The 13,637-nt window shown below is 38.4% G+C and overlaps 1 protein-coding gene across 1 annotated transcript; it reads right to left on the bottom strand.

The window, feature by feature from the left end:
- On the bottom strand, window positions 1-9,557 carry parm1 (prostate androgen-regulated mucin-like protein 1). Its single transcript, XM_047372233.1, has 5 exons — window positions 9,551-9,557; window positions 8,265-8,396; window positions 6,382-6,996; window positions 1,522-1,600; window positions 1-1,438 (listed from the first exon to the last, which is right to left on the bottom strand). The coding sequence occupies exons 1-5, from the start codon at window positions 9,555-9,557 to the stop codon at window positions 1,357-1,359; spliced, it is 915 nt and encodes a 304-aa protein (XP_047228189.1). The 3' UTR covers window positions 1-1,356.
- Window positions 9,558-13,637: the final 4,080 nt, after the last annotated feature.

The raw sequence follows: 13,637 nt of genomic DNA, 5'->3' as shown, positions 1-13,637 counted from the left end.
CTGGATTAATGTGGATTTTATTTTTTATAATAATGTTAATGAAACTTTTTTTTCTACAAATACCGACCTACCTCTTACATGCTAGCTAACTAGATAAACACAAACTACTTGAAAAGGCAGCTAACTAGCTAGCTTAGTCTTTAAACTAGCTTGATTGTTAGGATCTTTCTGTTTGTGAAAAGTAGTTCGAAGTTAAATTCTTAATGTTAACTTAAAGATTGTAAAGTAGCTTTTTCAGACATATCTAGCTATTTGGCCTCTTTGTTAGCTAGTGAGCTAGCTACAAGCTTACTAGCCGGTTAATTTGCCCCCTAGCTTGTGCTAGCTAGCTGGTGGTTAAATTTCCGAATTAACACTTAAATAGCAGCTTTTTTTCCACCAAGCACACAATCTACAGTACAGTGAAAAACTCACAACTAAGTGACCACATAAAGCTAAAAATGATTTCCCCAAAATTGTCATCATCAATACCTCACATAGTTTTTTAATCACAATTTAAATTCACCGATGGAAAAGCATCACACAATCAAAACAGATTTTTTTTTCTCAGATATTAAACACACAGCAACCTGAGGTAAAATTACAATCCAAACTGTGTCCTGGCTTCAAAAGCAAAGTGAAACAAAAACACAGAAGTAGAACTGGAATCAGGTGAAACAGAAGAAAACAATTAATTGATTTATGAGTTTTTAAGTCACATTATTGGATATAATGTTATATTAGAAAAACTTTTATCTTTAAAAAAAACATATTCACCATTATTTATTTCCTAAGCTTCCATATGGATAAATAAATGCAATTTATTGTAAAAGATAAAGTTTCATAGACTTTGAATAAAAATCCTTCCTTAAAACTTTTGACATTTATTTAAACTAATTCTACTTTCTGGGCTTTTAATCTTTCTAAAGAGCCCATTTACATTTTCAAGTGCAAAAGTATTATCCCACAGTTTTACTTAAAGTGACCCTAAAAATACCATGAAGACTAAGGTATCGAAAGAAATCTGACTATAGTTATATAAAAAAAAAAAACTTCATTTAGTATTGAAACACCTGCTTCCTTATTAGCCACCGTCTTGCAGTCAGTGTGTTCTACATATGGAGGTCACAATTGTTAGTTTGACTTTCAGTGCATAGTCAGTTTTTACGGTGAGGAAAACATTAAGAAAATAGTTCTTAACAAACAAAAAAAACACCAAAAACATCCACTTAGCCAGTGTTCAAGACAGGTTTCATAACCGATACATGTATATTCTGACTTCACTGACGTCCTCCGTCACAAACTGCTGAAACTCTCTGTGCAGAACGGCTCAGTCTGTAGAACTTTTAACTCTTCTGAGATCAGAGATCCAACACATCAAGGGTCGTACATCGGGTTGGTGAAGTTTGCAAAACTGCCATGGTCATTGCTGTCATCTAGGGGGCCGTATGATGTCCGTCTGTAAAGAGTAATAGAAAGTAGTGCACATTTTTATATAAAGGTGGCTCTGGAGGCAGATTTATTGTGATTTACAGGACTCACCTAAATTTGTAATAGTAAAATCCTCCCAGCACCAGGAGGACCAACAGGAGGAACATACACACGATGAATGCAACTCTTCCTGAAGCGGACATCAAAAGAGACAAGAAATCAGGCTTTCTTCCTCTTAAGTTTAGTGGAATAATTTAGTGTATCATAGGAACAGGGGAGGCTGACCACCAAGGCCATGCAAAATGACTCATTAAAGATGTTTGCTTGGATTAGATCGAAGATCCATTTGGTTCTCCTTTCACAGTGGAGTACGTTTTTAATGGCTCAACTTGTAAGGGTGGAAAAAGTTTACATTTCTCAGATTTTTATTAATTATTAACCTGATTAGTGGAAGCCCGCAATCAAAAAGAGGATCCATGTGTAGAGCTATTGGAATAAAGATTAGTATCAGTGATTCTGGTATCTGGATTCTGGTTCATTTATTGAAAGATGTTCATGATAAGGCTTAATTCTTTAGGTATTTTTTTTACTGATATTCCAGCTCAGTTTCATTTCTCAAATGCATTTTGATCTAATGTGGCCAATGGTTCTGTTTAAACAGGAGTGTTATTTTGGCAATAGATGAGACAAAAAGACACAGAGTTTAGTAAATCCTGCCATTATAGCAGCTGACCGATTTAATAAAAACGTGTTCTCAGCTGATTGTACAATCTGTCATGAATTGTCTGTTTGGAGTAGGACCCAAGTGGAAACAAGAACATGATGATTATGATTTAATTAAAAATTGAAAACCTTACAAAGACGACATAGAACATGGGCAGAAACACAGAGGATTGTGGCACCAGGCTGACAAACGAGGAATAATGGGAAGTGAAACGAGCATGATAACAGGAGGATCTAGAGAACAATGAGACCTAGAGGGCTCATATTCTCTGTAGACAACAGGAAGATGAAGAGAACACAAACACACATGAAGACCAAAACAACTAAGGGTCATGACTCAATCTCTCTGAATAACGCAGCTGTAAGGTAAGTGTACCATGAACTTCTGAACTCTTCCAACAGATCAAACAACATGACCTTTGAACTTTTAAATTAATAGAAAATGTCCATGTAAGAACATTAAAACAAACACAGTCAGTGAAGCAACACTAATATGAAATATGTAGTGTTCTGAGTCCTTTTTTAACTCTGGATTTGAAACCACATATTTACATGTTATGGATAAAAACAATTTTATCTCAGAGACTAAATCAGCAAAGATAACCAGATTAAAAGCAAAATGCTATATGGCTGCAGATTCAAACAATGCATGTAAAAGGGTCTCCGGTGTTATAACTGACTGTCTGTGGTGACATTATAATATAAATGTAGTTTTAGCTTTAGTTCTGTTTCTTGTATTACATAAATGTAACTTCTGCAATATATTGTTTTACATTTACTGTCAGTGGTGTAAAGAAAAGGATGTACTCTTTTCAACACCGTTACAAAGCGGCCATTAACATATGCAAAGTGTTCAATAACTTCTGCTGAGTGACATCAGGGAACATGGATCTGTATGCCGGTCTGAGAGAAGCTGGATCGAGTCACCTGTAGCTGAGCAGAGAGAGATGCACAAATAACAAAGCAGCTGAAAAACAAGTAGCTAGAAAGGACTCACAGGGCCAGTAAACCTGGGCCCCAAAGACTGTTTATAATTTTTTAATAAATGCATTTTTTGCAAGTATTGTTCTTTATGTTAAATTCCTTGGCCCATTTCAGGTGAAGTTTTTAATAATGTTGGATATTTATGAATATAGGCAGATGCCAGGTAACCCCAGGCAGCTCAAATGTGACAACAGCAAGATTTAAGTGGTGCTCCACTCTACACCTGCTTGGTTTTTGGTGTATTTCAGTGATTTCATTTCATCACCACAAACAGGCCTGGGTTAGTTACAAAAACATTTTGGGTTATTTTTGTTTTTGCAATGAAGAAATCTCACCAAAGGGTGGTGGTTAGTTTGCCCTTTGCCATTTTGGGGTACATCTTGGAGCTGTCTGCCAGCGGACGTTGTAAACTAACTATGCCTCAAAGCCTGCTGGTATGTAAGACTCCCTGAAAATTAAATTGGAGTGGGTAGGGCATCAAAAGTGGATCTAGCCGAGGGGCTCACAACCTCGAGATGTACAGAAATATTCTTCGCAGTTTTTAACGATTTGTAGTGTTCCTCATTGGTCAATAAGTTCTGGATCACTGCTTTTACTTTGGCTACAGACTTTCGGTGCTGACCCACCGTAGTTAGACCATACAGCCAGTGGTCACAACACAGTATTCAGACATCTAAAATCGGACTTCCTCAGTCATGCCCTGTTGACACACTGTTCAGAATGACTCAGTCTACAGAACTTTAAGTTCTTCTGATATTCAGTAGATTCCTCCTTATGACTTTCTCATACCTTTTACAACATCTGTTTATCACACTCCTCCTCTGTCATTTCTTCAGACCTTCTCATCCCACTGGTTCCCCTGATTAAGCATTATGACCCCATTTCATCCAACTCTTTTTCTATTTTTTTTATCTTTCTAATCTTCTCCCCGTTTTACACTGTGTTCATTCCACTCATCCCAATCCCTCTTTGCAAACTGTTTACATCCCACTAATCCTCTTCATCCCTCTTTATAACTCATTTTAATCCCACTCATTCTCAGCCCTTTTTAATATAAATGTAGTTTTAGCTTTAGTTCTGTTTCTCGTATTAAATAAATGTAACTTCTGCAATATATTGTTTTACATTTACTGTCAGTGGTGTAAAGAAAAGGATGTACTCTTTTCAACACCGTTACAAAGCTGCCAGTCTTTTGGATAACATGCGTTTGGGGTTATAAACAATCAGGTAGCAGTTTCCATATTTAGTTTAGAAAGAAAAGGCCATTAACATATGCAAAGTGTTCAATAACTTCTGCTGAGTGACATCAGGGAACATGGATCTGTATGCCGGTCTGAGAGAAGCTGGATCGAGTCACCTGTAGCTGAGCAGAGAGAGATGCACAAATAACAAAGCAGCTGAAAAACAAGTAGCTAGAAAGGACTCACAGGGCCAGTAAACCTGGGCCCCAAAGACTGTTTATAATTTTTTAATAAATGCATTTTTTGCAAGTATTGTTCTTTATGTTAAATTCCTTGGCCCATTTCAGGTGAAGTTTTTAATAATGTTGGATATTTATGAATATAGGCAGATGCCAGGTAACCCCAGGCAGCTCAAATGTGACAACAGCAAGATTTAAGTGGTGCTCCACTCTACACCTGCTTGGTTTTTGGTGTATTTCAGTGATTTCATTTCATCACCACAAACAGGCCTGGGTTAGTTACAAAAACATTTTGGGTTATTTTTGTTGTTGCAATGAAGAAATCTCACGAAAGGGTGGTGGTTAGTTTGCCCTTCGCCATTTTGGGGTACATCTTGATTACATAAAAAAAATCTAAATTATTGATTTACTCTTATCCTGTCAGTGGAGGGAAACTCTTAAATCCTAGTCCCAAATTTAATAATCCCAGCTCATGGGGTAAATGGTCGGGGAACTTCATGAACCAGTGTTTTTTTTTAATTGTTTTTAATTCTGTCCCAAACTCTCCTGAATATAATGGTGATGCAAAGCCATCACACCTTAACTCACTCAGCTTTTCATGAAATCAGCAGCCCTACAAGAAACCATAAAGGTTTCGACTCATATTTATTACAGGACTGCAACAGTCAGTGATGATGAGAAGGGAGTTTAGTTCCCGCGCGAAGGAAATAAATGCTAACCGGATGACGCCAAAACCTGGATTTCTTATCTGTTAAAGGGCTCAACAACAAGCAGGATGAAATTATAAATAACAGCAGAAGCAAATACCTTGCAGTAAACTTCAGAATGATTTCTGTAACAGGTTTACCGAGCAGGGAGAAAGTGCCGTTAATAAAAAGACGTGTTTCTTTTTCATTTGTTCATTTATAAATCTCATGAAGAACTCACTCTAAAGTAAAACAAGGAAGTGTTAGAAGAGAACTGTTCACATATTAACCACAGAATGAACTTTTCTCCTTTAATGAGGTCAGAGAAGTGGGACAGGTGGAGGAGGTGCTACATCAGGCCGCTGTGAACAAAAACACTTTATAGGACTCTTATCTGTTTTAGAATGGTAATATTAAGGTGTGGTTAGGATGTTAGGAGTGACACCGTAGCTTGAAAATGTCAGAACATCTATTATTTTGTAGCCTACATGTTGCCCGTTGTCCTAGAAAGCAATGAATTCCAGTGGTTGACATTGAGATCATTGTAATAAAGAGCAGTTTACCCATATTTCTTTAACAAATAGTATAATTACATTTTATTTTTGCAAATATTTTTCTCTTTGCTATGTTTGCTATGAGATTTTTGAAGTTTTTACATAAAATTCAGTTAAACTGGTTGGATTTCGGACCTGGACCTGGCTTTTAGACACAGTCCGCACATTTCAAGCAGGACTTAGGTCAAGCTCACGGAAAGAACATTTTCGAAGCTTATTGTTAGTCTGCTGGCCTCTTCAAACCCAGTTTCCATATCTACTAGACACCACTGTCCTGCTGGGACACCCAGCGGTCTCCAAGTTTGAACAACCTATCTCAAACTGTTAACCACAGAGAAACGGACACTGGTTAGTATTCAAGGACAGCCCACAGCGGCTTGGAATGGGCTTCCCATGGCTCTTACCTCAACTCTTGTATAAGTCTGTGAACTGTGCTTAAAAACGGATCTGTGTCAGGAAACCAAGCAATTTAACTGAATTCTGATAATGAAGAGTGATCAAATATTCAGTCAGAATTAGCCTGTAAACCTCTAACCGAAACTGTAGATCATAAATGCTACTTTCCTTCAGAATAAAAAGAAAGTAAATTAGTTGAGCTGCCTACCTGAGCTAAATGGCTTTGAAGTCTGTTCTTTCTCTTCAGGTGTGGTACCGCTGGTGGGGGCTCTGGTCGATGTGGGACTGGCGGGTGAAGTAGCATAGGACATGGTGGTTGGAGCACCTGTTGAGCTTGCTGGTTGTGAAGCTTTGGTACTGGATGTGGAACCAGTTGTGGTGACCTTGCTGGTGATGTTGTTCTCAGTAATTGTTGGTAGATCAGTGGTGTTGGTGATGGGAATGGCATTAGTGGTGAAGTCAGTGGATGTATTGGATGTTTGGGTGGTGTCATTCGGCTGAACCGTCATGTCTGTGAAGGTTGTATTCCACGTAGTCTGAATTCCTGTTGTAGCTGTGATAGACGTGGACGGTGGCGATGGTGAAGAAGATGCAGAAACATTTATGGTGGTCTTCTCAGTAGAACCTGATGTGGTGGTTTCTGTAACCCTGGTGGGGACAATTGGTTGACTGCTGCTGGTCTGACTGGATGCATTTGTAGTGGATAATGGAGTTATCAGAGATTCATTAGTCGAACTGAAAGTAGATGATGATGTCAGTTCTGTTGTTGGCGAATCTTGACATTGTGTTGTTGAAAAAGTGAACGCTGAATTTAACAGCAGACCTGTAATTCCACACGAACATGTTAGTCAATTCACACTGAATATCAGCAGATATTACTGTCACTGAGTACAAGTTACTCAGAAATATACTATATTTTGTGATGTAAAACTTCCTAAAAACTAAACCAGTCAAGAAAAATGCAATGCGCATTGGCGCACAACACATAAGTACTCAAATTAACTAGAGATTATGATTACCCTCCCCTTCAGGGCTTCCCAAAGTGTGGGTCAAGTTGGAGTGGGAAAAACTGTTCTACTTAATTAAGTGTAGGATGTTTTTACAACTTGTGAGGTGCACCTTGTAAGGAAAGCATGGACCGATTACAGCAGGAAGTGTGCAATCCTTTTAGCTTGGGAACATTTAGGGTTTCTAAAGAGGAGTTATAGTGTCCCTGGAGACAGAGAGCATCTGGGTTTTCCTCCTGAACCCTTCCTGCCTGCATCCCTGCTTTGAATAAGTGGAAGACATTAGATGGATGGATCAGTGATAAATACCATCAGTGATCTGCAAAGGTACAGAGGATGAAGTATAGAGAGAATAACCCTTTGCTGGTTTTAGCCTTTTAAAGCATGTTTCGTGGAATGTTGGCAGGTTTTAAAGTCATGCATCTACATTGTGTTTTGCTTCAGTTCCCAAGAGGCTTTCAATTAACCGTCTGTCGAGCAAAAACCACACAGATCGTTTCTTCAGCGAATAACGTGTTGGTGTGCAGGAAATGGAAACGATGCGGTGTGTCGCGTTTCAGTGTCCCTTTCAGACAGTTTGATCTTAATGTTTTCAGTTTAGTTATTCAAGGACAACACTGCATGAAACTGATGAAACATTTTCAACACCAATAAATCCACTAGAACAGGTTTCTAAGCTGTGCTGCATGAAGAGAAGAGAAAACACGACCAAACATTAAAATCTACAAACATTTCTCCCTGCCTCCACTGGTTTAGCTGAAATATTTATTGCCTTCACACTGAATCAATCATTGTAAAACCTTTGCACTGTGTAACTTCCCTATGGGAAATCTGGGTTATAATTTAACATTTATTTAAATGCAAATTACCTTCAGTCTAATTCAAACCTGATCAGGTTGTATGATAGTTTTCAGCATCATTTTACACAATTTGACCTTTTTTCAGGATCAGTTTTACTGAGAACTGAAGTCGTGCAACCAAACTTCAGTGTGACTTTAAAAACATTTACAAACACCCAACTGGAAATCAAATAAGCTCAATAAGAAGCAGGTATTTGTGTGCAATGATTATAGGGCTGACTTACATGTTATCAGATTTTGCAGACTGCAGACCCTCATCATTGTTTTCCTGTCACTGTTTATCTTCCCGAACGCTGGAGTGGCTGATCTTTGCTCCCTCTGGACGTCTGAGCGGTTCCCTGTGACTGGAGGTGCTCCTGATTATATATGAGCAGATCATGGAGGCGGGCTACACACTGACTGAGTCATGTTTAGACCTAAGAGGGCGGCTCGGTCGGGAGGTATCAGCTTTGAGGAAGTGGTGTTAGAGGTGACAACACATATTCGGAGCTTATCTTTAGGCTCAATGTTCAGTAGTACAGATTTAGCTGAGGCTCATGAAGCATTTGGAGTTGACTTTCACTAAACTGATCCGCTTTTATTGTTTCAGTTAAATCTTTCCCATTATGAAACAGAACATTAGTTGTTTTTATTCCTGTAATTCTTATAGAAAGACTAGCTTTAAAAGTCACAATTAAATTATTCCTATATAAGTATTTACTTTATTTTTTATTTTTTGTCATTTTAAGATTGGTGCTTATTGAGTTTGACTATTAATTGATTAAATGTTAAGCCAGCAACATTAAAGTTGTAATTACAACGTTACAGCAGCAGAGGGCAGCACAACACTTGATACATTCTGGAACCGCAACAGGTGACACTTGTTATGTATAAACTCTATTATTCTCCCTCCACCAAACTTTTCTCTTCAAACAAGACACAGTCAGACAAGTAAGATTCCACCTCTCTGGGTGGCCGGACAGAAAATAATTATTTGTTACTCCAGAGAACATGTCTCCTCTGCTCTAGAGTCTGTTTCAGCTTTGCATCTGATGCTTAGACCAATGACTATAAGGCTCTCAGCTGGTGCAGAATAAGCTCACATCATGACTCCTCCACCATTGTGCTTGATAATATGTATGAAGACATGGTGTTGATCTGCTGTGTTTTGTCTTCTCCAAACATCTCAACTTTGGTCCCATATGTCCAAAGGATATTATTCCTGACGTTTCCTGTTGATAAATCAGATCTCAGGTTATTAAACAGACCTTGGAGACTGAGACTAAATGGCAATGATGAGCATCGTCTCTCGTCCACTGGGTCTCCACAAGGATGTGTTCTGTCACCCTTGTACATTAAAAACTGTAGCAGTTACCATGGCAACAGAGACATCCTTAAATTTGCAGACCATACAGTTATTATTAGTCTGCTGAATGGTGACGATGACAAGCATGGGCCTGTGGTGAAGGATGAAGCCCACCTGTACTTAAACACTAATAAAAACTAAGGATAAATAAATACATTTTCTTACCCTCCATCCCGAAATAAGGACTGTTATAGATAAAAAGACAAAAATTCAACAGGATAAAGAAATCTATTTGTTCCCCGTGAAACAGTCTTTTTAAATAAGTAATGTTTTGTATTGTTTGGGTGTTGAAAGTGAGTTGACTTTTTTGTGGTTTGCAGTGCAACTTCTGGAGGACCTGCTGCCAACTGAGTTTCCCATTCGGGACAATAAATGGTGAATAGTTAGGTGATCTTTACAAACCATAGGTCTTGCTGCCATTCTTTTTAGAGAGTACCGCCCTTTCAAGTCCTCTAAACAAGCCATAATTGTTCAGTATTTTTCTAACTGTCCTGTCCTGTATTAAACGTGACATTGAACCTTCTAACTGAGGCCTGTCGAGGCTGAGATGGAATGTTTGGGTTTTTGGTCATTTCTCTGAGCTTCACACTCTGACCTTGGGGTAAATCTGCTGGGACACCCACTCCTGGGAAGATTGACAGCTGTCTGAGATGTTTTCTGCTTGGAAAAGAAATCTTTCTCTATGTAAAATTACAGCCTTATAACCTGTTAACAGTTGCTTCACTGAGGTCATTGCTGATACCTTTCCATCCTGGTTTTGTGTTAACACACACACACCTGTATGCTATATACAGCAAACTGTATTTATAAAGGTGCTCACACTAACAGTTTTTAGTTTATCATTTATCAGTTAATCTGCAGCCACTGACTTCTACTTTATTTGTTAATTAAGGTGACTAAAGGTGGGTTTTCCAATGTGGTTTAATGTGGTCAAATAAACAGAAACGTTTAAATGCTGGTGTCCATCAAAATTTTATCTGAATAATTTTAAGGCTTGGCATAAGCCACATTATTTATGATTGTTTCCTGATATATAGAACATTTAATCAAATGTCTACACACAGTTAAACACTATTCTGCATTTCTTTATATTTTAGTGGTGTTTTTTTGTGAAATGCAGTAATAGAGCAACAGTGTATCTCAATAAAGCCATTAGGTTTTTAATAAAAAAATATATCTATAACATGTTTGATTATCAACAAAAACAGCAAATTGCTCTTTTGAAAGCACCTTCATTTCTTATATAAAAACAGTCCAGAAGAGGGCAGCATTTCTCCCTTGAAATGCGCTCCAATTCATTTTAATAAAATAAAACGTTCAATTTGAAAGTCGACACGCTCAAAAAAACGATTGATAATCAGTTTTTGTCTTCTTTTTTTAGCATAATGACGCCATGGCACAATTTTAAAGATTCCACTTGAAATGCTGAGGAACCAACAGAGAACTGGTTCTGGTTTCACCAGATTTTGTCCCTCTCCAAATGGGTCGGCTCCACTGCATTGCAACTAAAGGCATTCATCCATTGCCAGTTACTTTGAATGTGAAGGATTGATGTTTGTGCTGAGGAAAACTGAGGTGAATTTTAAGGTCTCTTTTTGAATAGTTTTCTTTTATCATTTCATTGAGTTTTGTGGCCAAACTGAATAGTTGACCGCACCTTTAGGTCAGAGGTCATGGTTTTCATTGCTGCTTCCCCCCATCATGGCTAAAGGAAAAAGATCCTGGATACAAGCAACTAAATGACTGCAAGACGCCCTGGACCTGTGGCTGTAAGACAAACCCAAATCATCACCACCCCACCACTGTGCTTGAGAACCAACTTAAGGTTTCTGTCCTTCATAGTATTTGCAGATAATCTTACTCTGGGTTGAATAATGAACTTCAAACTGTGTGGAAATTGCCTTTGGATCCTTTACAGATTGATGGCCAGCAACAGTTGATGTCATTGCTGATATCTTTCCATAGTGTTGACAAGAAACTGCCAACTTCTGCTTCCAGATGTTTTTCCTCTTGCTGATGGTCATAGTTTGGTACACAGTGCAGTTTGTGGTTAATTCAGTGACTCAAGGTGTCCAAAACAAGCCAGAATCATCCAGCCTCTACCTCCATTTGGCAATAATGTCCAGCCCCATGTTTGAAATAAAAAAACACATTTAAGCAAAAACACATTAAACAGTTCTTCTTTGACCTTATCTGTGCAAAGGAGATTGTTCCTGAGGTCTTGTGGCAGCCCGTCAGATCAATGCTACCACAACGTAAGCAGTCAGGGACCTGAAGGTGGGATTGACTGATGTAGCAGAAAAATTGTTGGTTAGAGAAAAGCAATGACTCCTGGTGAACTCAACCAATCAGCAGTAGGATATGTCCATGTTGCTCAGGGGATTAATGTGAGAGTTTTTTGTGTGAGGAAACAGCATCAATGTAAATATCTCATGTGAGAGGTTGTAAAATATATGTTATAGTCCACATTCTGTCAGGGTTTGTGTAGCGGAGGACCCCGGCATGCAGACGAGCAGGCAGCATGATGGTAAGTGAAATGATTTAATGAACAGAAACTTACTGAAGAAGACGGTGGCAAAAAACAAACATGGACAGGCTGGCAAGACAGGCTTGGCATGAGCAAAAGGTCAAGACATGAACAGAAAACAAATGCTTATAATTTCACCTAAACCTTGAGTGGTTGGTCCTCTAAATGAGTAGGCTGAAATCAACAGGTCAGACTACAAAAACAATCACATTGTTGGGTTTCTGCCTGCAGAGGTTTGTATTTACAACCAAGTCAATACCAAAAAGTCTGAAAACATTGTTAAAATGTCCTTTAATGGACAGTAGTATGCTGGCTGTCTGCACTGGTTTTACTGATAGAGGTCACAGGAAGACATTTCTGTTCATCCCAGGGGGAGATGGGAATAATTAACCCCTCATGAAGTGACCTCACTTTCACTGTATGATTGCCTTATTAATGAATTAGTTTGCAAATCCAATGAGCCACATTGAAATCTCTGTAAGGTTTGAGATTTTTCTAACACTTAGATTCAGATTTTGATCCATAATCATTTGTTGAAGGTACAGCAAGTGATGAAGACTTTATTGTTGGGGAACAGTCATGCAGCAGGATTAGCTGGATGCAGGTGGGTATCCGATTTCTCCGGAGGCTGAACCTACGGCCCACACGGTCCTCAGAGCCCCCTTTTTTAAAAATAAGTCCTCGCTTTTTTGACACAAGAGCTTCGATGCTCCTGCTGAACACAAAGAGAGTAAAACATTAAAGGGATTTTCAGGTGCCACTTGATCAATAGAATAATGGGGGTAATTATCTCTGAAGTGGAGAAAGGTCTGCAATTTAAACAGACTGTTTGATTCAAGCTGAGGTTGAGTTTCCACTGGGTTTTGTTTAAATCAGACGGGTCAGTTTGTATGTGAATTTAAAGACTCGGAAGTCAATTTTGCACCGCAAACAATACGTTCTATATGCATGTAGCTTTAAAGGGTAACACTTGATCTTACTTATACATCTGTATACTGGAACTAAATGATAAAGTCTTTTCCTCAGCACTTCTACACACTCATCATGGGTATGAAAAATTAATTTAAGGCTTTAAAAAGATTTTGTTTTTTTTAACTAGTCTGCTTTTAGTTTGTTTGGAACTGATAAAACACGTTTAATACTTTTAAAAACCACATCCTGGTGTCCAAGTTGGAATTTATTGCCAGATTATTTGGTTCGGGCTGGATATTTGGCCACGGTTCTAAGCAGAACTGCTAGAGTTAATTTAAATTGGTTGGTTTCTTGGCACAGACCCAGTTTTTAGGCATAATTTACAAATCTTTTACTTAGGGTTGAGGTCAGGGACATTCCAGAAGCTTCATGTTAGCCTGTTTGGAGATACTTTTGGGACCATTGCCCTGTTGGAACACTCAGGTGACTCCAAGTTTCAACCATGTACTTCCTGTTTTGTGGTGACGTTGAAGAATTTAGAGGTAGTCCTTCTCAGTACCCATCCACTTAATGCAAAGCAGCAGCAACAACCCCCACTGCATGATGTAGATACACCCCCACTATGTTCTTATTGCTAAAAATCACTCATGTTGTTTCTTGTAAAAATTAACCCAGCCTTGAAAATGAATAGTTTAAATAAATCATTAAAATCCTGACATTTGTGTTTAAGATGAGTAAAAACCTCACATCAGAAATGATTTCACAATATGTTTGTGCTTTCTTGTAAGATGGCGAAAGGAGCTCATCCCCTCT

Source organism: Girardinichthys multiradiatus, chromosome 8 (genome assembly GCF_021462225.1).
Source record: "Girardinichthys multiradiatus isolate DD_20200921_A chromosome 8, DD_fGirMul_XY1, whole genome shotgun sequence".
In the NCBI taxonomy this organism is placed as follows: Eukaryota; Metazoa; Chordata; class Actinopteri; order Cyprinodontiformes; family Goodeidae; genus Girardinichthys; species Girardinichthys multiradiatus.
Note: the sequence above shows the minus strand (reverse complement) of the source record. Positions and strands in the feature narration are given on the sequence as shown.

Bases quoted from the DNA above. Each gene is read 5' to 3' on its own strand.
- parm1 (XM_047372233.1), bottom strand. The intron at 6,997-8,264 runs GTAAGTCAGCCC...GTGGAATTACAG, and splicing joins TCTGCAAAATCTGATAACAT to GTCTGCTGTTAAATTCAGCG. The intron at 1,601-6,381 runs GTAGGCAGCTCA...TGTCCGCTTCAG, and splicing joins TTCAAAGCCATTTAGCTCAG to GAAGAGTTGCATTCATCGTG.